The 26,836-nt window shown below is 40.3% G+C and overlaps 1 protein-coding gene across 1 annotated transcript; it reads left to right on the top strand.

Annotated features, from left to right (window-relative positions):
• The first annotated feature begins 1,126 nt into the window (after window positions 1-1,126).
• LOC110952185 (interleukin-31 receptor subunit alpha-like) lies at window positions 1,127-24,953 on the top strand. The gene is made up of 16 exons (XM_022195613.2): window positions 1,127-1,613; window positions 4,523-4,792; window positions 4,896-5,022; window positions 5,120-5,286; window positions 5,378-5,490; window positions 7,232-7,261; window positions 9,384-9,543; window positions 10,661-10,743; window positions 10,879-11,089; window positions 11,232-11,396; window positions 12,211-12,312; window positions 12,401-12,541; window positions 12,625-12,765; window positions 15,941-16,025; window positions 16,223-16,304; window positions 23,812-24,953. Exons 1-16 carry the CDS (start codon window positions 1,559-1,561, stop codon window positions 24,205-24,207), a joined length of 2,328 nt encoding a protein of 775 aa, XP_022051305.1. The 5' UTR covers window positions 1,127-1,558; the 3' UTR covers window positions 24,208-24,953.
• The last annotated feature ends 1,883 nt before the right edge of the window (window positions 24,954-26,836 follow it).

Raw genomic sequence — 26,836 nt, forward strand, 5'->3', positions numbered from 1 at the left:
AGTGTGATGGTCTGGCACTGTTTTGCAGGGGGTCACACTGGTGATCTGCACAAAGTCACAGGAATTCTAAATCAGCGTGGATACCACAGTATCTTACAGAGGCATGCCATTCCCTTTGCGCTGCGTTTAGTGGGACAGCCATTCACACTACAAGACAACGATCCAAAGCACACCTCCAAACTGTGTCAGAGGTATTTGGCCAGGAAAGAACAGGAGGGGAAGCTCCTATGACTTGGCCAGCTCAATCCCCTGACCTTAACCCCATCGAACCTGCATGGGATGAACTGGACAGAAACGTCAAGAACAAGCAACCCACAAGTGCTGCAAACATTTATGAGCTGTTGGTAGAAGCATGGGAGGAAATTTCAAGTGATTATTTCATGTCACTGATTGCAAGAATGCCTCGAATTTGTCAAGCAGTTATCAAAGCTAAAGGAGGCTATTTTGATGAGTCACAGATTGAGACAGTTTATTAACAGTATTATATGCTAGATGCTTCAATTTTGTTTTCAATGTTCTTATCTATAGTTCTATTGTGATTAGAAATGAAACATGGCTAAATTGTGCTCATAATTTAGGTAATATGAACCAATCACAGAAAAATTAGGGGTGAGTCCAAACTTTTGCCTGGTAGTGTATATATATGAAGAGTTCCTTTGCAAAAACAGATAACTCCGTTTTGATAAATTTTCAGAAAACTTCTTTTTTTAATGTTTAGTTGAGATAATATCAATCAAACTGAAGTTGAGTGGATTTGACTCAGTAGAAAAATATATGACGAAATAAAGAAAAAATACATTATTAGTGTTATTATTTTTATTATCTCAACTAAACAATAAAAAAATAGTTTTCTGAAAACGGAGTTTTGGCAAATGAACTCTTCATATATATATATATATATATATATATATATATATATATATATATATATATATATATATACATATACATATATATATATATATATATATATCGGTATTTTCACACACTGACAAAAACATTAAGTCAAACAACAAAGACTCATTTGAATACAAATGTTTTTTTTAGAGTGTTGCACTATATACCGTTTGCTTTTGGTTTTTCTGAATTTTGCTATAGTACGTCTAATACATCTTAAAATTATAAAGTAAAACTATTGCAAGAGAAATTTGAGATGCACAAAAACGTGCGTGCCCACTTTTCTATCTTTTGCTGGTCTTTTCTGCCGTATATTTTGCCTGGTGGACGGTGAGAGCCTCATGAGCTCCTCAGAGCGGCTCCATGTGTTCAGCAGCTCCTCCCAGGTCTCTGGGGGAATGAACACACTCCGATCATAACAGTTTAGAAACCGTTCACGAGTTACTTCACTTCCCGCTTTATGTGGCTGTGTTTCGGTTGGGTAATAGCTCCCGTTTATTTCAGGGTGTCTTCAGTTCCTGTTCCTGCAGCTCGGCGGTGGTGGGGACGATGCGGAGCTGTGTGGGGAACACAGCCGCTAAACCCGACTGGACTAATGCCATCTACTGCTGAACACCTTACACCTCTTTGTATCCGAAAGACCTGTTCATAGGATAAAACAATGTACACCATCCTGGTCCTATTTTTTCTGGCTGTAGTTCCGTCTATTTGCAAAGGTAAGTCAATCTGTTTCGTTTTATGTCTAATAGATTTGAAAGTAAAACTCCAAATGCATGCATTTCTGGGAATATGGGAAATGCTTGTTCAGCTTTACTTTAATTAGGGTTAAATGTTTATATGATACTGTATTCAAACAAGATTTCAATTTGTTGTTGCTACTTTGAATTGCACATCTGACTGCTTCAATATATATATAATTACCTCCCGTATGATAATTATTATTCAAGAATGTGAGATATTTAAATGGTTGTATATAATTCAAATGGCGGCTATTATTGGAGGTATAATAACAGACAATATTCAGTAACTGACACTTCACTTAAATCTTTTTTTGACAGTGAAAAGATCCTGGTAAAATAATAAGTATGAGTCTCTCTTTAAGTATTGAGAATCAACAAGCTGCTGACTGAACTCCTGGAAATGTAACTGTGTGTCTAAGGACTGCCCAAGGGACCAATCAAAGACAGAATCACAAAATCACTGACAGATTTAATGTTGTTCTTTGTAAGGTAGCTTGTTTGTCTTGGGGATCCGCTGTTAGTTTCATAATGCTAGTTCTGTGATCACACAGCTTGCTATTCATGTTGCCTTTCCTTTGAAATTTTTGCTGGACTTGATTAGAAAGTAAGGACTAAAGCTTTATCATAAGTAAAAGTAACAGTGCATAAAAGAAAATACATCATTCCAAGTACATGTCACAACAATAGCCTGCTATCAAATGCAGCTACAATATCAAAATCAAAGGTACTCATTCAGAAGAAATCCATTTTGTGAGCAGGATTTTGCTGTTGCAGCTGACCGAGGTGAATTTTAACAATTTTATATACAACAGTTCAAAACTTTAGGTCACTTAGAAATGTCCTTATTTTTGAAAGAAAAACTTTTTTTTAAAATGAAGATAACATTAAATGAATCAGAAATGCAGTCCAGACATTGTTAATGTGGTAAATGACTATTTGAGCTGGAAACAGCTGTAAATATTTTTAATTTTAAACTTTCTTTTTAGTTTCCTAAAATCTTTGAGTGAGTGCTCAAAGATTTTAATCTTTTAGTGCTTCTTTTTCAGAGCAAACATTGCTTAGCTGTGTGACCTATGCAATTCTAATATATGAGAAGCTCAAGCTGCCTGTCTTGTATAGTCAAAGTGTGGCTCTTTGGAGCCCACACACACACTCAGAAGTCTCATCGTCGCTTAATGGGTTCTTCATGGTGGAAGACACTGTAATGTGGGGCTAATGTAGTCCTAATGCAAACTGAAGTCTTGCACTTGCTGCTTCAAACTGTAAGCTTTCCACCTGCAACTGTTTATGAAGCAGCAACAGGAAGTGTTGAGTCAGAGTACTGGGGGGTGAGCGGGGAAAAAACACACAATCCACTGTGTTTTGCAAAAAAAAAAAAAAAAAAAAGAAAATGTGTTGATGTTATACACTAAGAGTCAAACATTTTAGAACACTCCAATTTTTCCTGTTTTTACTGGAAATTATGCATGTTAATGTTTCATTGTACTCTGAAATGAAAGCATAGAACAAATACACAAATGAAGTTTTAAAAAAGCAATTTAGAAACCAAACTGTATTCCAAACTTTTGATTCATCAAAGTAGCCACCTTTGGCAGATGTAACAGCTGAACACACTCATGGCATTCTTTCCATAATGGAAATTTTGGCTCAGGGTCCTTCTCACTCTGTACAAGTCGCTAGCTTTCAAAGATTGATCAACCTCCATTGCTGCAGACCTGCTATAACTTGTTAACTCATTTCTTTTTCCCTGAAAAATACCCTTTTGTATCATTCTGAAATTTGCCTTATTTTTCAGTTTTGGATAACCTCACTTTTTTTTAACTTCTGGCAGTTCACCACTTAACTTTGCACCATTTAAAGCAACTCGTTGGACTCTACTTAAATTAATTTTAAAAAAATGGCAAAACTAGGTTGTTCTAAAACTTTTGATTTTTGGTCGTGTTGCCTTGATTTGGAATTAGCCTGAATATAATCTCTGAGCTTTTTCACATTTCAGCTAGTACAGTGATTGTGCTAGATATAGAATATGATGGCACAAAGTATATTTTTTGGATGCATTGGTAATCTGTAATGGGAGACATTTACACCATGCTCTTTACTAAACCCACCAACAGAAATAGCCTTTGACACTTTGGAAGGTATCATTTTTTCCTCCTATAGTCACTTTTTTTAGGGGTGAGCACATCCACACAAATAATTCAATGCAGTTTTTTATATAGAGCCAATTCACTAAAAGCCATTCCAATGCACAACATGTTGTATGATGAAAACCTTACAAAATATATACAGACAAACCCAACAAACCTAATGCTGATGAGGATTTTCAAACAGAAGCTCACAAACTGTGAGCTTTGATCAGTTTCTTACAAGAGAGTATTGGCAAAATGACTTGGATCAGATATATTGCCATATCAGATTGGTTTAAATCTTCATACCTAAGGGCCAATTAATACTTTGATCATCTCCATGTGCAGACTGATGCAGACTTTGAAAGTAGACAACCAGGTGGTCATATTCATACTACAAAGCCATGCCTTGGTCTGAGGTTGGTGGTCTCATCGTCCCTCATATCAAACACAGAAAAACACATTGGCTCCTGTTGATGTTGCATTTTCTTTACAGGGTTAGTTACAGATTGAGCTGTACCACCATGTCAGCGTCATCGTTCCTGTGTCGAGCACAGTTGATAGACGTAGATCCGGATTCCTGGAACTAGAAACTGGAACTTTCCACTTTGTGTGGCCACTGTCGATGGAAAGCATGTACAAATCAAAGCACCTGCAAAGTCTGTTAGCCTGCAGACATGAATGTGAGATTATGAGAATAATGTGAACCTACTTTAATTGTGAAAATAATGTGTTCAACAACTTTATCATCTCATGCAGGCCAGCATGACAACACCTGTGATGTTCTCCCTAAAGATCAGTACATTGAAATGGGATCCAGTATCAAGATAGTGTGCCAGACTTCATGTGTTAACAGCAACGTCTTCTGGACACTGAACAGCAGACCTATTGATGGAAGCCTATCAAGCACTATCAACAACACACAGACAGTCCTGTCACTGAGCAACTTTACTCACTACAGTGCAGTACTGCAATGCCACAGTGCAGTTACTCACCAAATCCTTGGGGGCACCACCATCAGAACTTACTGTAAGAAGTCATTTCCTTATATTCTGACAATCAATACGTCTGTTGATGCCTGTAGTAAGATGAAATACTGTACATGACATTGGTTCCTCGCTTTGATAAACAGCAAAACCAAGAAGAATATCATGTATCTTGGATTATATAAATCAAGAGGTGGATGGTGTGCCAGAGGTCCTCAGATGCAGCTGGGAGCATCAGGCTGATCCTTCATTGACCATAAACTACACTGTATAGTGGGTTTTATATTTTCTTCTTTTTGTTAAGAATGATACAGAAATATTTCGTCTTCCTACTATTTTGAATTTAATATAAAACATGCATTTCTTTCAGTGCCTCTATTTTACACCCTTCCCGAATTGAAATATGCAACTCTCATGAAACTACATGTGTATCCAAGCATGTACATATATTAAGAAATTTCAGTGTTATGGTGAGAGCTAAAACTTCAGACTGGGAGGCTGACTCGGACTCGTATGAATTTAAGCCATCTCACATATGTAAGTAACATGGATTACATTTTCTAAACACATCGCTTTTCTTCTTATCTCTTTGTATTTTGATGACGCTGCCATGTTTATATTCCCTCAGTGAAAATCATCCGTCCAAAGTTAGCAGTAACTGCCTTCTCTGATCATCTGCTGGTTGAGTGGAATCGATCACTTGACTGGGAGAAATGTCACTGCCAAGTCAAATACAACAAGGTATGTCCCTGTTTGATAACCTGAAGACTGCTTAGACCAGTTATGAAAACGTTCAGTGATGGTGACGACAAAAGTAAACTACAGTTACCATAAACAAGAGCTGGACCCCAAGTTGCATCATACGCATGACAGGAAGAAAGGCCTAGAAGTAAAGTGCAAAAGTACGTAAATAAAACCAATACTCTATGTAGTAGTTAGCCCAGCAAAATTCTCGTAGGGTTTGGTTGACGAGCTGCATGGTTTTAAGGGATTTTTGTAATATTAAATAGTTTCATACTGCAGGAACTTGTAGGTGGGCTGTACAGTGGCTTGGTGGTTAGCACTTTCACCTTGCAGAGGTCCATGTCCCGGCCTTACTGGGATCTTTCTGCATGGAATTTGCATGTACTCCCTGTGCATGCGTGGGTTTTCTCCAAGTACCCTGGCTTCCTCCCACAGTCCAAAAACAAACTGAGGTTAAGATAGATAGATAGATAGATAGATAGATAGATAGATAGATAGATAGATAGATAGATAGATAGATAGATAGATAGATAGATAGATAGATTAAACCTTTATTAATCCCACAGTTACCATTGTACAGCAGCAATAGGACATTGAATAAGAGAGAGATTGCAGCACACAGAAAGCGCACAGTGCATATATATGTAAATATGAAAATTTTCTTCAGAAGACGAAAAGGAAAGAAACAGTATCTACAGCAAGATTTTTTGAAGTTGCATAGTGTCATTAAATGGTAACTCTAAATTGTCCATAGGTGTGAATATGAATGTGATTGTTTGTATGTATATGTAGCCCTGTGACAGACTGATGACCTGTCCAAGGTGTGCCCTTCCTTCTGCCTAAGTCGGCTGGGATAGACTCCAGCACTCCATGACCCCACTGAGGCTTAAGCAGAGTACAGATAATAGATGGAGGAACTTGGAGGTCCGAACCATTGTGTGTGTTCTCACTGCAGGAACCCCCTTGTAGTACCTCTTTCAGGACTGTTTTTCGGGGAAGTACCTGCTGCAGGATAGGTAGTTTTGAGCTTCCCTGAAAAAGCAACTGTGCATGGCTGGACACTGATTGACTAAGCTAAGCTTTTTGTTCCACCCCTTTGATGTCCTTGTTAGGTTGCTGCCTTTTCCTCTTAGCATTGTCATCACCAGTGTAAAATTCACCATATAGCCTAACATAAAAAAAATCCATTGTTCTGTTTCCTACAGAAGAAGTTATGGCCTGGAGTTATGCCCACTAATTACTGTTTGTTGTCGTTATGGTATGCTCTTAGTCATAGCCAGAGTTGTTGGATTCTACACTGCAATGGACACAGAAAGGGTGAAATGGCCAATTGGGTGCCTGTTTCATCTCTTGCTCCCCCAAGTTCCTGCAATGGTTAACACGAGACTGACCATTAGAAAAAAAAAACATTTTCAAAAGCAGTCACAGAATACCTAAATTAGTGAACTTGGTACCTGCTGTTGATAAATAATACCTGTCCATCTGACAAATGCAGAGGTAACAATTTCCTTGTTGTTTTTCACAGTAAAGTCTAACCACTTAGCAGCTAACTTGGGTATAAAAAAGAACGGAGAAAGAGAGAGCTAGAATTTCAGCGGTTCCTGAGATGTACACATACTGCCTTGCTGCTCTGGCGAGTCTCTCCCTTACAATGTGTCTGATTGTTCCCAATGAAAATAAAAAACTACAGTACCTGTTATCACTTACGGCTGATTCAGACTCTTTCTGTTGTTTCCAGGATTTACCAACTGATGAAGGAAGTCAAGAGGTAAAGAAAACACTTTTTCCTCTGCAAATGTGTGGAAAATGACATTTGTTTGATTTTCAAGATTTTTCTAACTTTTAAAAAGTCAATTCTTATGTGAATGATTTTCATAAGTAAGTAGCGTATGGAATGATGAATGCAGCACGAGCAACTCACTGACCTTGTGATGGAGAGTGCAGAGACCCAGGCGCAGATAGAGAGACATGGCAGACACGGAGTAAAAGTTTAAGCAGTTTAGTTACAGAATGCACAATATACACTGTAATAATAATAATAATAATAGTAATAATAATAATAATGATAATGATGTATTTTATTTATAGGCGCCTTTCAAAACACCCAAGGGCACCACACAAAGTAAACAAAGCTGAACAGCATTCACATTAACAACTAAAACTTAAAGATGTAAAAACTTTAATAGAAAGAAGTGTAGCAATTAAAAAAAATGAAGAAAAAAGAGGAATGGAAGTCAGAGTGACTATGCTTGTTTGAACATGGTGTTTTGAGAGAGGATTTGAAAATGTCCAGTGTGTCAGTGTTTCAGATGTCAGTTGGGAGGGAGTTCCAGAGGAAGGGAGCAGAGCAGCTAAAGTTTATGGAGGGACTTGAGGGGAAGACCAGAGAGAAGGGAGTTGCAGAAATCCAGGTGATAATTAATGAAGGGGACAGGACCGAGAACAGAGCCTTGGGGAACTTTAGAGGAGAGGGGGGATGTCTGAGATGTAAATATTTTTAACTGAATGAATTGAATGTGGCCAGAGAGATATGATATAATACAGGAATGTTGGGGAATGGGGTGACGAGATGGTGGGGGAATTACATAAACGGGAGAACTGGCACACAGAATCTACCGAAGCCCATGAGGGACGCTAAGCTAGAAACATGAGGCTCAAATCAGCATTGCAAAAAGGCAAGAGATACTAAGATTTTCAGAGCAGAGGAACTAACCAGGACTAGCATCAGGCTAGAAAAATTTAGGAAGAACAAGGACTCCGGCTTCCTCCCACAGTCCAAAAATATGCTGAGGTTAATTGATCACTCTAAATTGCCTGTAGGTGTGAATGTGAGTATGATTGTTTGTCTGTATATATAGCCCTGCGACAGACTGGCGACCTGTCCAGGGTGTCCCCTGCCTTCACCCAAGTCAGCTGGGATAGACTCCAGCATCCCCCGTGACCCTAGTGAGGATGAAGCGGTATAGAGAATGGATAGATGGATGAATTGTTACAAATTTTCAGCAGCACTGTATAGCTTAACTACAGCTGTCTCAGAAAAACATGAATATACAAGAAAAGCACTCAGAGAGTGCAGTACTCTGCCAAGGCTACTTAGTCGTATGACTTCTGACGGATAAGTCTTGATCAGTCCTCAGTGGTTGATTTGTAGTAGGATCGCAATCATGTAATCATCAGCAGGCAGCTGATGTAGTGTTAACATTTTGTCATAGTTACAGTGACGCCGTGCTGCTATCTCACATTAATACAGAAATGTTTACCAAATCTGTGGACCCAGACTATACACCGCATCACTGCCAAAATCTAATCATGTGGTGCTTGTGTCATTTCTGACTTTCTGTGAAAATTTCATTGAAATCTGTTAATCCATTTTTGAATAATGTTGCTAACAGACAGACAGACAGACAGACAGACAGACAGACCGACAAATTAACGCTGTGTTCCCTTACAGAGTACCTATGAAATACAATATATGGTCAACAATAATTAAAGAAATTTACAAGTTGAACATGACTGACAAACCACTTATTAACATGTTTTCCAGCAGTGGCAAACTTTTAATTTTTGTCAGAATGGTGCTGGATGTTTGTCACTAACAACACTGACAAATTGGTGACAACATTTTTTGGCAAACTGTTATCTTTGCTGTAAATCTTCTACAAATTTCATCCAAATCTGCCACACTGTGCAACATTTTTTGCCAATAACACTCACAGCTGCCCATTTCAACAATACAAAGTGATGAAGTCTTGGTAGAGCACAACACAGTTGCTTGATATTGCACTTAATGAAAGGTTTTAGGTATTTTTTCCAGCCTTGGGCATACTGGAAATTCACTAAAATTTCATTGAATATTTCTAACTTAAATCTTTGTTGTTGTTTTTTTCTAGTGGGTGCTTAATAAGACTTTAAACCCAAAGGAGAAAGGGAAAATCTCCATTGAAAAAGTGGACTCCTGCGTTAACTACAAAATTTCAGTCCGCTGTGCTTTAGACCAGGCCCCTTGGAGCTTCTGGAGCAAGGAGAAGAAAGTTCTTACCAAATTAAACAGTAAGATCAATGTTCACTCAAAACAATTTCTGCTGTACAAACTGGACTTGTCCTGCACATTACAACCTTTCTGTCTGTTCCAAAGTGCCCATGCTTTGCTTCTTATAGCAGCTCACTTCTTTAATTTTGTGTTTTTTTTACAGTGTGGAACTATATTGTCTATTTTGCTTCTCTGTCTTTTTTCTTTCTGTTTGATCTGACTGACTTTCTGTTGTAATTTTGTTTTTCTGAGTGTCATCTTTTTGGCGTGTCTGCCAAAGCTCTGTTTTAAAACGGTGCCATATTAAATATAAAGCAAGTAAAATATTATTTTTTTTGTTATTTGTCGTTAGCTGAATGGTTTATTGATGTGAATCTTGTGTTGTGGCCTTTGAAGTAATCAGATCTCTGTTTTGGGAGATTCTGGGCAAACATGTTAGACAGTGCTCTTCACTACCATTTCTAGAAACCTGTAGAATCCAAACCACTGAAGTAGATTCAAGATTCAAGACCTATAGTTATCACAAACACAATTATACATTGTATAATGCGCTGTGAAATGCATTGAGCACTCAGCCGAGCGGACCATCCTCCTCAGGGCCAAGAAACCCTGCTGGGTGCCGCCGCCCATCCAGGTGGTGATAATCCCAGCCAAAAGACTCTCAGTAGTTCAGGTTTAGAAGTTTCTAAGCACCTTGAGAGGGAGCTTAAAGTCCCTCAGGTGTCGGAGGTGGTAGACCTGGTGTCATGTGGTGGCCCAACACCTTACTGAGACGCTGCTGTTGGGATTTGAATGTGAATCTTATAACACACTTCATACAAAGTAAACAAGGTCAGAGTTATTTCTGTTCTGATGCACGATGTCACTGTTAAAATGAATCCAGAGAACTGTTGACAGGTAACAGATAATTCCAGTCCAACAGTTACTAACACTCCAGCAACTGTCTGGAGCCATTCGTCACTGCTGCAAGCAATGTTGTGGCTGTACTGCCACAAAATTGCTTGCAGCAGTTACGACTTTTGCCTACGCTTCCTTTCATGGCTTTGGTTTGGACCAAAACTGTTAACTACAATAAAACAAGATTGCTGCATGTGTGTTCCAGTGTAATCATTCTGAACATATTTGACTCTTTTACAGAAAGTCATGTCAGCTTACACCTGTGGAGAAAAGTGACTGAACTGGACCAAAGCAGAGTTAGAAGAGTTCATGTCATGTGGAAGGTAAGAAGCATCTTGTTACTGTCTTTATACAGCATAGTTTTTAAAATTATTATCTTCTTAGTTGTTTATTTGTTCACTTCCTAAAAGACACACTCCTTGCATTGCTTTCCTTCATGCTTTAAACTATCTACACAGGATTTTCCTTCAACGTGTCAAGGTACATTTAAGTACATTATCAAACAGATGCCCCATAAAGAAGACATGAATTCAGTGAATGACTCTTCATGTGGAAACTCAACTTGTGATGTTGATGTGGACCAAGATGCTCAAAGACTAATTCTCACAGTCTTCCATGATGAAATCCTGCTTGCAGAGGACTCCGTTTATGTTCCAGCAGTTGGAGAGAGTGAGTTTTAATACATGATTGATTTTTTAATGGCTGACCACAGTTTATATTGCTTAATTTTAATGGAGCAGTGTTTGTTTGTTATTGCTCTGGTTTTAAGCTGTTTGCTTCTTCACTTCACATCACTTGATGTCACTGGCAGGCCTCCCTCAAGTTACTGGCATCCAGACTTCAACCTATGAAGGTGTTATTCTGGTCAGCTGGAAGGCTCCTATTCAGCCTGTCAGTGGCTACATGGTTGACTGGACCCACAGTGGAAATCAAATCTATTGGAAGGAGACCAATTATACAAATACAACCCTATCTGGTATGTTAGAAAACACATTTGAAATACTAAATGGATGTAAAATCAATTTAAAACTGAGTCATGGAGTGAGCCTTCTAGGTAATATCTGAGTCATTATCAAACCTATCCAGACTCATGAGTTCCCGCTAACTTGTTTGACCGGCAGACCAATTTGTGTCTTTTCTTTATCACTTGGGTGGGGCAAATAATGGACACACTAGTGGAACTAGACCTCAAAAGCTGCGCTATAATGCATTTGCTGGAATGATCTTATCAATTTATAAATGCTTTAGAGAACTGGGTGCACTTTGGCCTGCTTTGCTGTTTGTTTGGGTTGTTTCTTCTTCTTCTCATTGTTATTAGTAATATTATTATTGAGAAACAGCAAAATAATATTATGGAATTAGATTTATGTCAATATAGTAAAATGAAAACCTAGATATCAAACTAAATACAAATTTTGAGAGTGATTAAAACTCACTCAGGGAAATAACAATGTGATCTCAAAAGTATAACTGATAACTTACAAACTATTTAATCTTCACATTTTTAATTAAACTTCAAACTTTAACTTCAAACTTTATTTATTTGTACTTAAGCGGGGCCCCAAAGTTAGTTGATGTCAAAGGTTTTTGAGATATTTCCATCTGCACCAAAGTGGTGGACCTTCTCACTGCTTCACTCATTTTGTTGCTACTCAGTCACAGTGGTAATGGGACTAAAAAGTCAAATCATAGCAATATGTGGAAATTGGAGGAGAATCAGAGCTTGAGCATGTTGTAACAATTACTTGCCGCTTCACTTTCAGAGATTTTCAGACCTGTCTTTCTTACAGATCTCCTGGATAAGAAGCCTTACAATATCACAGTCACTCCCCTCTTGGGTGACAGGACAGGCCACAGCACGCAAGCCCTTCACATCTGCTCCAGTGTAGGAGGTACCCCATTCAGGTTTTAAGAAATAATTTTTTAAATAATATTTTATTCATGTCTAGTAATTGGATTTTGAAAATATAATTTCCACAGATCCGGGGAAGGTTGACATAATCAGCGTTAAAGCTTACGACAAAAGTGCTTATGTGAGCTGGGGTATAAAGTCGCCAGAGGAATGCAGTGGTGTCGTTATCAATTACACAGTCTTCTATGAGTCTTCTATAACACTGCTCAGTAAGTCCCCCACAGACTGGTACGAAGTTTGCACATTTTCGTAACACTCTGTTTATGATATTTCTGTGATGTTTTTCTTCTAGATGTTACTGTAGATAGCAAAAAACAGGGCGTGATTTTGAAAGATCTGAATCCAGAAACCCAATACAGAGTCTATGTGGAGGCCAGAGCTCTTACTGGAATTACCAGTAGCACTGAGAGGGTTTTTACAACCAAAAAATTTGGTGAGTAGTCTGTATAGGCCTCTTACATACCTAAGACACAAAATTTATACAATGTTTATCCCTACGTCTGTGAATACTACTGCAGTATACACTGTCAGGAGTCTATTGGTGTAACCAGAAATTAGCATACTTGCCCAGTGGAGGAACAACTGGATGATAAGGTCAAAAGATCTGTGTTCACAGGAGGTTCACAATCCATAAGCATTCAATATCACACAGGTGTCAAACTTTAGTATATAATGTGATATGACAACTAGTATAATAATAAACCTCGTTTAGATAGCAATTCTCCTAATAAAATTACAAAGTACTTTACAGAAACAATAAATTACTAGAAAAACTGTCAGAGAGTGCAGTACTCCACCAAGGCTGTTCATTCCCCCATGGGGCATTGCCAGAAATGCAGCATGTCTTTTCTTTAGAAATGCAACATTTGTTTATTAATTATTGATGATTAGAAATCACGGCAACATAGAATGTGGCCTTTTAATACAGATGTACCCACAAACAAAATGACCTTGTGCTGAGCACAGGTGTTATGCATGTGTATGTTATATACAGATACCGAATAAGTCCCGATAAGTCCGCAGCGGTTGATTTGTAGTACAATCACAAGTGAACACTACGTTCATTTGTTGTCATAGTTACAGTGATGCTATCTCACAATGATACAGAAATCTTTAACAAATCCATGTGACATTTCTGATCTTCCCTGAAAATTTCATTCAAATCAGTTTATCCATTTTTGAGTAATGTTGCTAACAGACAGACAGACAAACCAGTGCCAGTCGTCACATAACCTCTGCCGTGCTCCTTGGCAGAGTAATTACAAAAACTGATAACAAAGATCATACAAGCAGCTTGAGACATAAAAAGCACAGAAAAAAATAACATGGTTAGATCTTAAAAAAAAACAAAAGGGAAACAAAAATGAATCACAAAACACAGCCATATATCAAATATTCACAAGGGCCTGTCAATAAAAGAAATTATAAAAAATAACTATAAAGATTTTGGCAGCTTATCAACAAAGGAAGACTGTTCCACAGTTTGGATGGTGTAATGGCAAAGGGCTCAGGTAGCCTTGTTCACAAGCCCAAACCAAGAAATTACCAGATGAGTCTCATTTACTTTAAAAAGTCCCTAGTGTCATTTGTAGCAAGGAGCACAGCCAAGCACAGAAAGACTGACGGACAGACAGGCAAACCAAACGACGATCATCACATAACTCCACTGCATTTCTGCAAAAGTAGAGTGTTATGAGAGTACAGAATCCTACCATCCTACTGTTTTGCTGCACATTCTCAGTATACAGCATGTGCTCTCATGAAACACATTCCTGCTCTGCAGTACATTTCCAGTGTCCTCACTCAAATTACAAATTACAACTCACAACTGGAGGCTGTTGTTTTCCTTCTTCTTGCGGTGAGGGATCATTTGCCCGTCGGCCTGCAGAATGCCTGAAGCTGCATCTGAAACAGAAGGGATAAAGTGTGGTGAGGCAAACACACAGACAAGCAGTTATGGCCTCAGAGGACATGTTGCTCTGCTTACCTTCAGGAATGATTCATAATGGTAATTTAGGATGAGCCTGAGAGCTGTTTGGCTTCATGCAGTGTATCTTGGCTTCACATACCCAATACCTTCCTGATGCAGCTGTAACTTAAACAGATGCATCTCTGTCATCATCCTGCTTTAGCATTTCATGGCTAAAAAGGTCAATGTATAAGAATGTACAACACTGCTCAGTTCAGTACATTCAGGGAGTGACTTTTAGCAGAGTTAAAATAGATTATAGGTACACATTTAAACATTGAGTCCATTAACAGATTTTACAACTTCTCCACTTAGTGATACACAATGCTGCCATTTACCCTTAGCAGTGGCTACAATAGGTGCTGTTCAGCAAACAAAGTCTTGTTTTAATCAAACAGTGGCCTGACAAACACAGCAGATTTAACCTGCTCCTGACTTCAGTGCTAAATGTTGAAACCTCGAACATGAGGAATTAGTATTTGGCCTTGATCCAAGTTCTCTGCCATTTCCATTAATTGCCATGAACAGGAAGTGTTTCTATTTTTTTCTGAGAAACTGTAGGACGCGTCTGGTCATCTAGCCAACAGAATTCCGGGATGACAGCTCATAAAAGCTAAGTGTTGCTGCCCTCACTTCTGGAAAGAGTAAGGGGCAACAGTGATTAGTAAGACTGACTAAGAGTAACAGTGAAATAAAAGTATCATGGGATTTTGTTTGTGGTTGTTAAATAAGCCAAAATAAAGGTGATCAGTTTCCAAAGTACACAACACTGTCCAAGGATTAAAAACTAATATGTTAATATTATATTATGAAAATGTGTCCTTACAAGAGCTGAACAGTTCCTTGAAATGTAATTAAGTTGCAATATGTCCAAGTGAATTATACAAATGCCAAACTTTTTGATAAAACTAACACATGTCACAACATGCCATTAAAAAACAAGCATTTCAATCTGATTTTCCAGACATGAGGGAACACTCTTGTTTAGTGCAGACCACAGGAAAAAAAACCCGTAATTTTAGATTTTCTAAGAAGTACAGAAATGACAATTTCCACTAAAATTGTGACTTATATCAAAATCTAAAATGAATTGCAATATGATCTTTATGTATTTTTGGCATATTATTCAGCCTTGTGGTGGTATATGGTAGGATTTATGATTATTACTCTGCCAAGGAATGTGGCAGAGTTGTGACAATTGCCATTGGTCTGTCTGTCTGTCTGTCTGTCTGTCTGTCTGTCTGTCTGTCTGTTAACAACACAACTCAAAAACGGACAAATGGATTTGAATGAAATTTTTTAAAGACTTCATCCATTGCAAATCATACAACGACCAAGCAGCCTTGGCAGAGTACTGCGCACTCCGAATGCTTTTCTTGTTGCTTGCTGTTGTAATATCAGCTACAAATGCTAAGATTCTAACCACTGACATTATTACTCCCTTTACTCCCTAATCATTTATCTTAAGTAACCCAAATACCAAATTGTCTACAATGGTTACTTTAAAACAATAAATAATCTTGTGGTTCCCATCAGCAGTAAAAAGCAGTTTGTCATGAATCACTGCCTGCTTTTTAAACAGTTTTGGGAAGTGAATTATTTTTGTACTTAACAAATGACTTCATGGTTTCTTCAACAGATCCAAGGCTCATTACAACACTAAGTGTTTGTGGAAGCATCGTCATATTTCTCGTGTTGTCTCTTGGATTATGCTGTACTGTTCAGTAAGTCTTAATACTCTATTGCCTGTGATGTAGTGATGTGGACTGATGAAATGAAACTACTTAACCAAAGACATTTTCGTGTTACTCTTAAAAAAAGGGTATGTTGTAATGTTAAGATGTTGTGGTTACAGTGTGTTTATATTTAAAAGAAGATCTTTCCAAATCTTCCTAATGAGTGCTATTAATCTTCTTTTTAGGTGGAAGAAATTTAAGGAGAAGCCAGTTCCCAATCCGGGCCTCAGTACTGTGGCTTTGTGGCTGTCGCCAAGTCATCAGAAGGTGAACTCTGAGAAGAACACCGTCCATATTAATGTAGCTGGAGGAATGAGACCATATCATTCTAGTGGATTTGTGGTCAAAATATAATTGACCTTTATTTATATAGGTGATGAGAGTCAGGAAAACGTCAAAGTAGTTTGCAGTGATTTGCATCTGTGTCTCACATTGCACCAAAAATTCTTAAAATGGATTATTTTCTACATTTTAAGTTGAACGTTCAATTATATCATCTTTAAATAAAAACTGAAACGGTTAGCAGTTTGTTAAATCAGTTGATTAACAAGAAATATACAGAGATTTTTCAAGCATGGCATCAGATTCTCCAGGGTTTCTTGCTTTATTCTGTGTCACACTACCATCACGGGTGAGGGCAGTAGGTCGAAAGGCTGACTGGAAAAGTGGTGTAGCTATACCTCAAAATGTAAAAAAAATGGCAGCATCACATCCTTTAGATGAAAAAAAATGTAGAATTTTTATTGCTCCTCAAATATGAGTCAGGTATACAAGACTAAGCAACAGGTCCACTCAGCATCACAGCCCTTCCCTGACTGACTGGGCAGTGGAGAACTTCCTCCATTTAAAGGCTAGGCCACTCCCATTGGACCATACCATCTTTAGATTAAATCAATTAAGCAACCAAACACATTTTCTTTCAACCTAAATACCTTGCAACCAACTATTTACATCTACCACACATTACAGGTCAAGCATTACCATAATTCTCAAGCCTGGAATGACTTCTCAACTCATTTTACACTTCCATCCGTTGGTATGGTTCAGTGAGATGGACTGAGCATGTTCCATACTTCCTACTCAGGCACTATAAAAGACAGCCTGAAATCATACTCGGGTCCTTTAACACTGCCCAGCACCAGGAAGCTCTGTGGTAAGAAAAGAAAAGACAACTTCTTGATGAGCAAACTTCAACTTCACCACCACCATATTCTGTGTATATGTGTTTCTGTGGAACCTTATGTGGTACAAATAGCACAGGCAAAGTACTAAGATTTTTAAATGCAGCTTAGTGTGTGCACCCACCAAACTAGCAGTAGCATGCTACCTGGCTAACATGTGGTCTGTGAAATTAGTGATGGTGTGGTGTATTAGTGTGGTGTTTCACCAGTGGCAGGGGCAACTGCCACATTATCTTCCCCCTCTCCTGGCGCAGCCATGGTGGTCCACCGAGATAGGTAGTCTGCCAGCAGGTTGGTTTTGCCAGACCTGTGCCTGATCTTGAAACTAAAGGGTTGCAAGTCAAGATACCATCGTGTAACTCTGGCATTGCGGTCCTTCATTGTGTTGATCCAAGATAGAGCTTTGTGGTCTGTTTCTAAGTCAAACTCCCTTCCAAGGAGATAATAGCGCAAACTCTCCAAAGCCCATTTAATTGCTAAGCCCTCCTTCTCAATTGTTGAATACCTGGTCTCTCGGGGTTGCAACTTACGACTGAGATATAGCACTGGTCTCTGCTCTCCCTCATCTCCTTGTGCCAACACGGCTCCAATGCCAACGTCAGAAGCATCTGCCTGAACCACAAAGCGCTTCTGAAAATCAGGACTACATAAGACAGGTGATGAACACATGACATGCTTGAGGGCAGTAAAAGAATGTTCACATTCTGTGGTCCATCTTACAGGGTTAGGTTCCCCCTTCCGAGTCAGATTAGTCAGAGGTGAGGCAAGAGTGGAGTAGTGGGGAATGAAATTAGAATACCACCCTACAAGGCCCACGAACGACCTCACCTGCTTCTTGGTTCGGGGCCGCTGGGCATTACAAATGGCTTCGACCTTGTCCACAAGGGGTTTGATGTGACCCCCTCCAAGCTGGAACCCCAGATACTGGACTTCACCCTTGACCCACTCGCACTTCTGAACATTGAGGGTCAAGCCTGCCCTCTCGATGCAAGTCAGGACCTGTCTCAGATGTTGGAGATGGTCCTCCCAGGAATGGCTAAAGATGACGACATCATCAAGATAAGCAGCACTGAAGGATTCGAAACCAGTGAGAACAACATCCATTAGTCTTTGGAACGTTGCAGGCGCTCCATGCAGTCCAAACGGCATTACCGTGAACTGGTACAGTCCTGTTGGTGTACGAAAAGCAGTGTACTGTTTTGAAGTCTCCTCGAGAGGAATCTGCCAATACCCTTTACAAAGGTCCAGCGTGGTTATGTATTTGGCAGTCCCGACACGCTCCACCAGGTCATCTATGCGAGGCATGGGGTAAGCATCAAAACGGGAGACAGCATTAACCTTCCTGAAGTCAATACAGGGCCGTTGGGTGCCATCCTTTTTCGGCACCATTACCATGGGACTGGACCACTCACTCTGAGATGGCTCTATCACCCCAAGATCAAGCATCTTCTGAATCTCATCCTTAAGGTGTCCCACCAATCGTTCTGCGATGCGATAAGGCCTCTGACGGATGGGAGGGACGTCAACCTTTTGGAGACGGATGGTGTGTTGAATCAGTGTTGTTCGCCCTGGACCATCTCGGAACAGCCCAGGCGTCTCCAAAAACAGCTTCTGCAACATCTGTTGGTGTTGTGAGGGCAGATGCTCCAGTTGAGGGTTTTTTGGCTGGAGGAGTTGTTGCAGGTTAGAGTCAGACTCACCATCTTCCTCCTTCACCTGGCGTACCAGCAACACCGTGGCTGACTCACGCTCCTTCCACTCTTTGAGAAGGTTGATGTGGTAGACCTGAGATGATTTCCCCTTGTCTGGATGAGCCACCTCATATGTCACCGGTCCCATCTTCCTCAACACCTCATAAGGCCCCTGCCACTTGGCTAACAGTTTGTTGCTGCTGGTTGGGAGTAAGATCAGGACCCTCTGACCTGCTGTCAGCTCCCTCTGTCGAGCCCTTTTATCATACCAGCACTTCTGGTCCTGCTGTGCCTTTTCCAGGTGAATTTTAGCCTCTGCAAGGTACCTCTCAAGGCGTTCACGCATTTGGAGTACGTAGGACAGGATACCTTCTGGTGCTGGTTTCTTGGTGGCCTCCCACTCCTTCCTCAAAAGATCAAGTGGCCCCTGTACTGGCCATCCATAGAGGAGCTCAAATGGGGAGAATCCTGTTGATGCTTGAGGCACCTCCCTATAGGCAAACAAGACAAAAGGTAACCACTTGTCCCAATCACGGCCAGTATCACAGACAAACTTACGTAGCATCTGCTTCAGTGTTTGGTTAAATCGCTCAACCAGACCATCAGTCTGGGGATGGTATGGAGTAGTCCGTATGCCTTTAATGCCCAGTTCTTTCTGCAATTGTCTCATCATTCCAGAAGTGAAGTTAGTTCCTTGGTCTGTGATGATCTCATCTGGCACCCCTACACGAGAGAAAAGCTGGACAAGGGCATTGATTATCTTTGGTGTCTTAATGCTTCGGAGAGGAAAAGCTTCTGGGAATCTTGTGGCATAGTCACAGATTACAAGTATGTACTGGTAACCAGAGCTACTCTTCTCCAGTGGACCCACCACATCCATGGCTATGCGTCGGAAAGGGGTACTGATTATAGGTAAGGGGTGTAATGGAACTGGCTTGGCTTTATTGTGTGTGGTGACCTGACATTCTGGACATGTGGTGCAAAAATGTTTGACATCATTAAACATTGTTGGCCAGTAAAACCGTGATCCCAACCTCATGTAGGTCTTCTGCTGCCCTAAATGGCCAGCCCATGGTACTGTGTGTGCCAGATGTAAAACAAGAGCTCTACAACCGGTTGGTACCACCAAGCGCTTACCTGCATCCCCTATTGCATATAAAATATCATTTTCAACCATAAACCTTGGACCAGAGTCTTGTTTCCCCGCCCCATCCTCAACCTGCTTATACAAGAAAGACAGAGTAGTATCAGACATTTGCAACTGAGTTATATCATTGGGAATGTCCCAATCAACACTCACAGGCTCAGGATAGGTTTCTACCTTGGTGGGGGTGCCTTGCATTCTATCAATGCGACGAAGTCGCCGTGATTTTCTTGGGCCCTTGGAACCACCCTCACACAGATCATCAGCAAGATCTGGGAGGGGCTCCAGGCCAGCTTTAACCTGGGACCTTGTTACCATAGCACACAATCCTGCTTTTGGGGATTTTCCTACAATTAGGTCTTGCAAGATTGGCAAATCCCTCCCCAGGATGCAATCAACGGGCAAATGATCAATCACCCCTGCTTTTAGCAAAAATGCCTGCCCATCTACAGCTATGGTAACCTCAGATGTTGGGTAGGTTTTCTGGTCCCCATGAACACATTCGATATCAGCTTTGTTCCCATAGTCAACACCACTGTCTGGCAGATAACATTTCTTAACTAGTGACATGGAACTCCCATTGTCTAACAAAGCCAACATCTGTACCCCATTAACTGTAACTGGATGAAATGAGGCATCTTCTGAGTGTATGGTACCTGGCTCGTCCCCCACCTCTCTGCCAGGAACATAGCAGTAACCAGAAAGTTTAGGCTTTTTAAGAGGGCAGTCTGAGGCCTTGTGGCCAGGTTGCTGGCAGTAGTAACAAATGATTTCCCCACGACTAGTACTAGCCTGCTGCCCGTATCTACTAGCATGCTGACCACCTCTGCTGACCCCCACACTCCCCTGAGTCCCATAGTTTGTGAACTTCTGACCTCCTTGTCTGCTGTCCCCTTGTCCTCGGTTTGGCGGGCGCTGCTGGGACCTGGACCGTACTGGTCTACGGGCGTTAACATACTGGGTTGCAAGCTTCGCCGCCTCTAAGCCGGTGCTAGGCTCTCGCTCCTTGACCCACATACGGATGTCGGGTGGAAACACTCTCAGCAGCTGCTCCAACACGATGGCTTCCCCAATATCCTCCACGCTGGCTTGGTCTGGCTTGACCCACCGTCGATACAGGCCTTTCAAGCGTTGGTAGGTTTCGGTCGGCGCTTCTCCTGGAGGTACAGCTGGATCTCTGAACCGCTGACGATAGGTCTCAGTAGAAATATCAAACTTGGCCAGCAGAGCTTGTTTAAGGTCTGGGTAGGAGTCAGACAGCTCTTCATCCATGGCAGAATAGGCCTCCAATGCCTTACCTGTCAGCAATGGCACAAGTCTGTAGGCCCACTCAGTCTCTGGCCACGCCCAAGTTTTGGCAATCCGTTCGAAGCGGAGGAGGTAATTTTCAATGTCCTCACCACACTGGAATGGAAGCAACTTGGGGTCCTTCCGTGGAGCTGGTGCCGGTGGCTGCTGCTGCTGCAGTACTGGTGCTGTTGATGACTGTGGTGCTGTTGTAGGTGCCACTGGTGGCTGCTGTAGGGTGTTAAAAGTTAGGGGACGTCCTAGCAAGGAGACAGCCCTACCTGCACTGGAACTGGAGCGGGCTGCTGGTGTAAACAATGGATTGTCAGCTTGGATGGCTGTTCGCAGGTCTCGGAGCTCTCCTAAGAGTGCTTCTTCCCTGTCTCTCTGAGCACCCATAAACTGACACAGCAGCTCAACCATCTCCTGCTGTGGCGTTGTACAGGGAGGACGGGATGAAGAGCCCTCCTCCTCATCGGTTTCCCATTCTCCACCCTCTGCATCTGGTTCAGGTGGTTCAGGATCTGTTTTAAGTTTGATTGTCCTGCTCCTGGTTTGTATTCTTCTTTTTCCCCCTCTGGGAACCTGTCGGGTGGCCATCCCACTTCTGACACCAAATGTCACACTACCATCACGGGTGAGGGCAGTAGGTCGAAAGGCTGACTGGAAAAGTGGTGTAGCTATACCTCAAAATGTAAAAAAAATGGCAGCATCACATCCTTTAGATGAAAAAAAATGTAGAATTTTTATTGCTCCTCAAATATGAGTCAGGTATACAAGACTAAGCAACAGGTCCACTCAGCATCACAGCCCTTCCCTGACTGACTGGGCAGTGGAGAACTTCCTCCATTTAAAGGCTAGGCCACTCCCATTGGACCATACCATCTTTAGATTAAATCAATTAAGCAACCAAACACATTTTCTTTCAACCTAAATACCTTGCAACCAACTATTTACATCTACCACACATTACAGGTCAAGCATTACCATAATTCTCAAGCCTGGAATGACTTCTCAACTCATTTTACACTTCCATCCGTTGGTATGGTTCAGTGAGATGGACTGAGCATGTTCCATACTTCCTACTCAGGCACTATAAAAGACAGCCTGAAATCATACTCGGGTCCTTTAACACTGCCCAGCACCAGGAAGCTCTGTGGTAAGAAAAGAAAAGACAACTTCTTGATGAGCAAACTTCAACTTCACCACCACCATATTCTGTGTATATGTGTTTCTGTGGAACCTTATGTGGTACAAATAGCACAGGCAAAGTACTAAGATTTTTAAATGCAGCTTAGTGTGTGCACCCACCAAACTAGCAGTAGCATGCTACCTGGCTAACATGTGGTCTGTGAAATTAGTGATGGTGTGGTGTATTAGTGTGGTGTTTCACCAGTGGCAGGGGCAACTGCCACATTCTGTCATATGTGATTGCAAGCTGAACAGGTTTAGACTTAGTTTTGTTCTTCGGTCTTGACAAGCCATTTGAAGATGTCACTTTGAACTCCAGTGCATTAAAATGCACATTTTACACAATTTTCTGACATTTTGTGGAACGAATCAGCCAATTTATCAAAATTTGAAAGACTGAAAATTTTTATATTTGAAAGAAACTGAGTTTAAAGCGTGCAACAATGTTGAGAGACATCACCTAAATCTTTAATGATTGAAAATTGTATCATTTTATGGTGACTGGTTTACTTCTACTTTAAACATTAGGTATTTGCTTTCATGTAAATAATAAATGTAAACTAACAGTTTAAATGTACAAAATGAAAAATACAGACCCACAGTTACAGTTTAATCAAGAAAATTGCTATACACCTTTCATTACTGATATTTAAACCTTTATTTTTTTTCAGTAATTTGTATGTCAGCAGGTTTAAACTAGCATAGAGGATACCAAATTTCTGGAGAGATGTTCTGCCATTTTTCAGCTATTCTTGCCTGGTGGGGTTATGTTGCCTTTCTCGACCTTTCTCTTTAAAATATCACAAAGGTGATTTTTTGGATTCATGTCAGGCAACATAATAGTCCAGGTCACAATTTTACATTATTTTTCCTTAGAAACTCTGAATCTCGCAATTTTGGCAGTATCTAACAGTATTTATTGTATAATATACAGAATATTTATTTCTAATATAGACTTTCTGTAGCATTATTTATGGTTGTAAATAGGTTGAAGTACTCTACTGTTCACATCATAAAAATGCATTTATTTAGAGATGATACAGTTTAGAACCGTTTGACATTGAGGTGATGTTCCGCAGGGGAGTGCTCACTTCTGTTGTATACCTACTGTGTACTTTCTCATTCACTTTTCTCAGTGACCTCTAATGGTGAAGTCTTGACAGGAGATAAAGGTTTTCTTTCCTGAATGATCCACTGAATTATTTTAACTATTCAAAAGGCAGCATGTTATGTCCTTTTGTTCACTGCGTGTATGTGCTTGTGTGTGTGTTTGTCTATAGGGGAGGCGCCCTTTCTATGATCCATCTGCAAGCCCCTGTGACCCAGTTTACACCGAGGAAACTCTGAGAGCGTCTACACCTTCTCCAGATGCAGACTGTAGCGGTAATCCAACTACTGACGAGACAGAGGAATATACTGACTCAGTGATCATTCTCGCTCCACATACAAAGGGTGAAATTCCAGTTGAACCTCTATCATCTCCTGAAGAATCCACAGCATTATTTTCCTCAGAGAGCAACCGATTCAACCCATATCGAAGTCAGACTTCTGTAGAAGTGTCTAGTCCAAGGTCCAGTAAACAATCCAAACCTATTCCAGTGAAACAGCAAGGAAAGGCAACACTGAAAACTATATATGTCACCTTGGATATGTTTGAACAAGGCCAGAGCAGGTGAGGACAAGGGAAAACATGACTGTCTAGACATTCCTTTAGTCACAATAAGTCATTCAGCTCTAAATGGTTTAATGTTCCCGTAGACTTCCATGACAGCATGTGTCATTTTGTTGCCTGGCACTATAAAATTAAAGCAAAGTAAAATACGTAGGCACATGTGTCACCAGTGTCAGGTTTACAATAATTCATGCAGTAGCATCTGAATGAATGAAAAATGTGCATGTGGAGTCTGTATTATATTATTTATAATCACCCTCTGTTGTCACTGTGATATTTTGTTGTAAAAACAATATTAGCTATGTATCATAATAAGATTTCATGTTGTTTTCTATTTGTTTTCATTGTAATATGCTAAGTTTTTTGCTATAAACTTCCTGTGATGGTATCACTCATTGTAACTTTTATTTGATCACATGTATCATGTGTCACAGTACAGAAGTATTTATTGTTTGTTGATTTAAACTGGAGCAGAAGTGATTGTACTATAGAATTACTGTTAACAGACATAATCTAATGCAGGATCAAAAATAATTACATTTGTGGAACAGTTCAAACTTTGTTGATTACCAAAGGACATTGTTACAGTCAAAAAAATGTACAATATCTTACAAGCACCGTGAAAACTGTCAATAATCGTGGAACCAAACAAAAATGTAACATAAAGCAACAAGAATGAACATGACCAGCGGCTCTGAGGCTCAAGGTTACACTGCAAGAACTCTTGAATAAAGTGCACAAACTATTGTTTTCAAGCTTCCTCTGTTATTCATCCATTTTATGTAATTTTTTTGGAGTGGGGTCACAAAGGTAAGATATAATAGTCCTTTATTACTCCCCACGTCAGGGGAAAGCAAGTAAAACAGGTCATTAAAGACATTCCCCTCCCCAGTACGTTTTCTAGTTCCTTCTGGGAGATCCCAAGGCAGTCCGAGGCCATATGAGATACACACGTGGACAAAATTGTTGGTACCCCTCAGTTAAAGAAGGAAAAACCCACAATTCTCACTGAAATCACTTGAAACTCACAAAAGTAACAATAAATAAAAATTTATTGAAAATTAAATAATCAAAAACAGCCATTACTTTTGAATTGTTGATTAACATAATTATTTAAAAAAACAAACTAATGAAACAGGCCTGGACAAAAATGATGGTACCTCTAAAAAAGATTGAAAACTATTTGACCAGAGTGACATGATTAACTCAGGTGTGTCATTTAATTGACATCACAGGTGTTTCCAAACTCATAATCAGTCAGTCTGCCTATTTAAAGGGAGACAAGTAGTCACCCTGCTGTTTGGTGAAAAGGTGTGTACCGCACTGAACATGGACAACAGAAAGCGAAGGAGAGAATTGTCCCAGGACATCCGAAAAAAAATGATAGACAAACATCTTAAAGGTAAAGGCTATAAGACCATCTCTAAACAGCTTGAAGTTCCTGTGACAACAGTGGCTCATATTATTCAGAAGTTCAAGACCCACGGGACAGTAGCCAACCTCCCTGGACGTGGCCGCAAGAGGAAAATTGATGACAAATTGAAGAGACGGATCGTTGGAATTGTATCCAAAGAGCCCAGAGCAACCTCCAAAGAAATTAAAGGTGAACTCCAAGGCCAAGGTACATCAGTGTCAGATCGCACCATTCGTCGTTGTTTGAGCCAAAGTGGACTTCATGGGAGACGACCAAGGAGGACACCACTGCTGAAAAAAACTCATAAAAAAGCCAGACTGGAATTTGCAAAAATGCATGTTGACAAGCCACAAAGCTTCTGGGAGAATGTCCTTTGGACAGATGAGACCAAACTGGAGCTTTTTGGTAAGGCACATCAACTCTATGTTCATAGACTCAAAAACCAAGCATACGAAGAAAAGAACACTGTCCCTACGGTGAAACATGGAGGAGGCTCAGTAATGTTTTGGGGCTGCTTTGCTGTATCTGGCACAGGGTGTCTTGAAAGTGTGCAAGGTACGATGAAATCTGAAGACTATCAAGGCATTCTGGAGAGAAATGTGCTGCCTAGTGTCAGAAAGCTTGGTCTCAGTCGCAGGTCATGGGTCTTCTAACAGGACAACCATCCAAAACACACAGCCAAAAACACCCAAGAATGGCTGAGAGAAAAGCGTTGGACTATTCTAAAGTGGCCTTCTATGAGCCCAGATCTGAATCCCATTGAACATATGTGGAAGGAGCTGAAACATGCCATTTGGAGAAGACACCCATCAAACCTGAGACAACTGGAGCTGTTTGCTCATGAGGAGTGGGCCAAAATACCCGTTGACAGCTGCAGAACGCTCATTGACAAATACAGAAATCGTTTAATTGCAGTGATTGCCTCAAAAGGTTGTGCAACAAAATATTAAGTTATGGGTACCATCATTTTTGTCCAGCCCTATTTCATTAGTTTGTTTTTTTAAATAATTATGTTAATCAACAATTCAAAAGTGATGGCTGATTTTGATTATTTAATTTTCAATAAATTTTTATTTATTGTTACTTTTGTGAGTTTCAAGTGATTTCAGTGAGAATTGTGGGTTTTTCCTTCTTTAACTGAGGGGTACCAACAATTTTGTCCACGTGTGTATATAATTCCTCCACTGAGTTCTGGGGCTGTTTAGGAGTCTCGTCCCTG

Source organism: Acanthochromis polyacanthus, chromosome 16 (assembly GCF_021347895.1).
Source record: "Acanthochromis polyacanthus isolate Apoly-LR-REF ecotype Palm Island chromosome 16, KAUST_Apoly_ChrSc, whole genome shotgun sequence".
NCBI lineage: Eukaryota > Metazoa > Chordata > Actinopteri > Pomacentridae > Acanthochromis > Acanthochromis polyacanthus.

Bases quoted from the DNA above. Each gene is read 5' to 3' on its own strand.
- LOC110952185 (XM_022195613.2), top strand. From the start codon at position 1,559: ATGTACACCATCCTGGTCCTATTTTTTCTGGCTGTAGTTCCGTCTATT. The intron at 11,090-11,231 runs GTGAGTTTTAAT...TGTCACTGGCAG, and splicing joins TGTTCCAGCAGTTGGAGAGA to GCCTCCCTCAAGTTACTGGC. The intron at 16,305-23,811 runs GTGAACTCTGAG...GTTTGTCTATAG, and splicing joins TGTCGCCAAGTCATCAGAAG to GGGAGGCGCCCTTTCTATGA.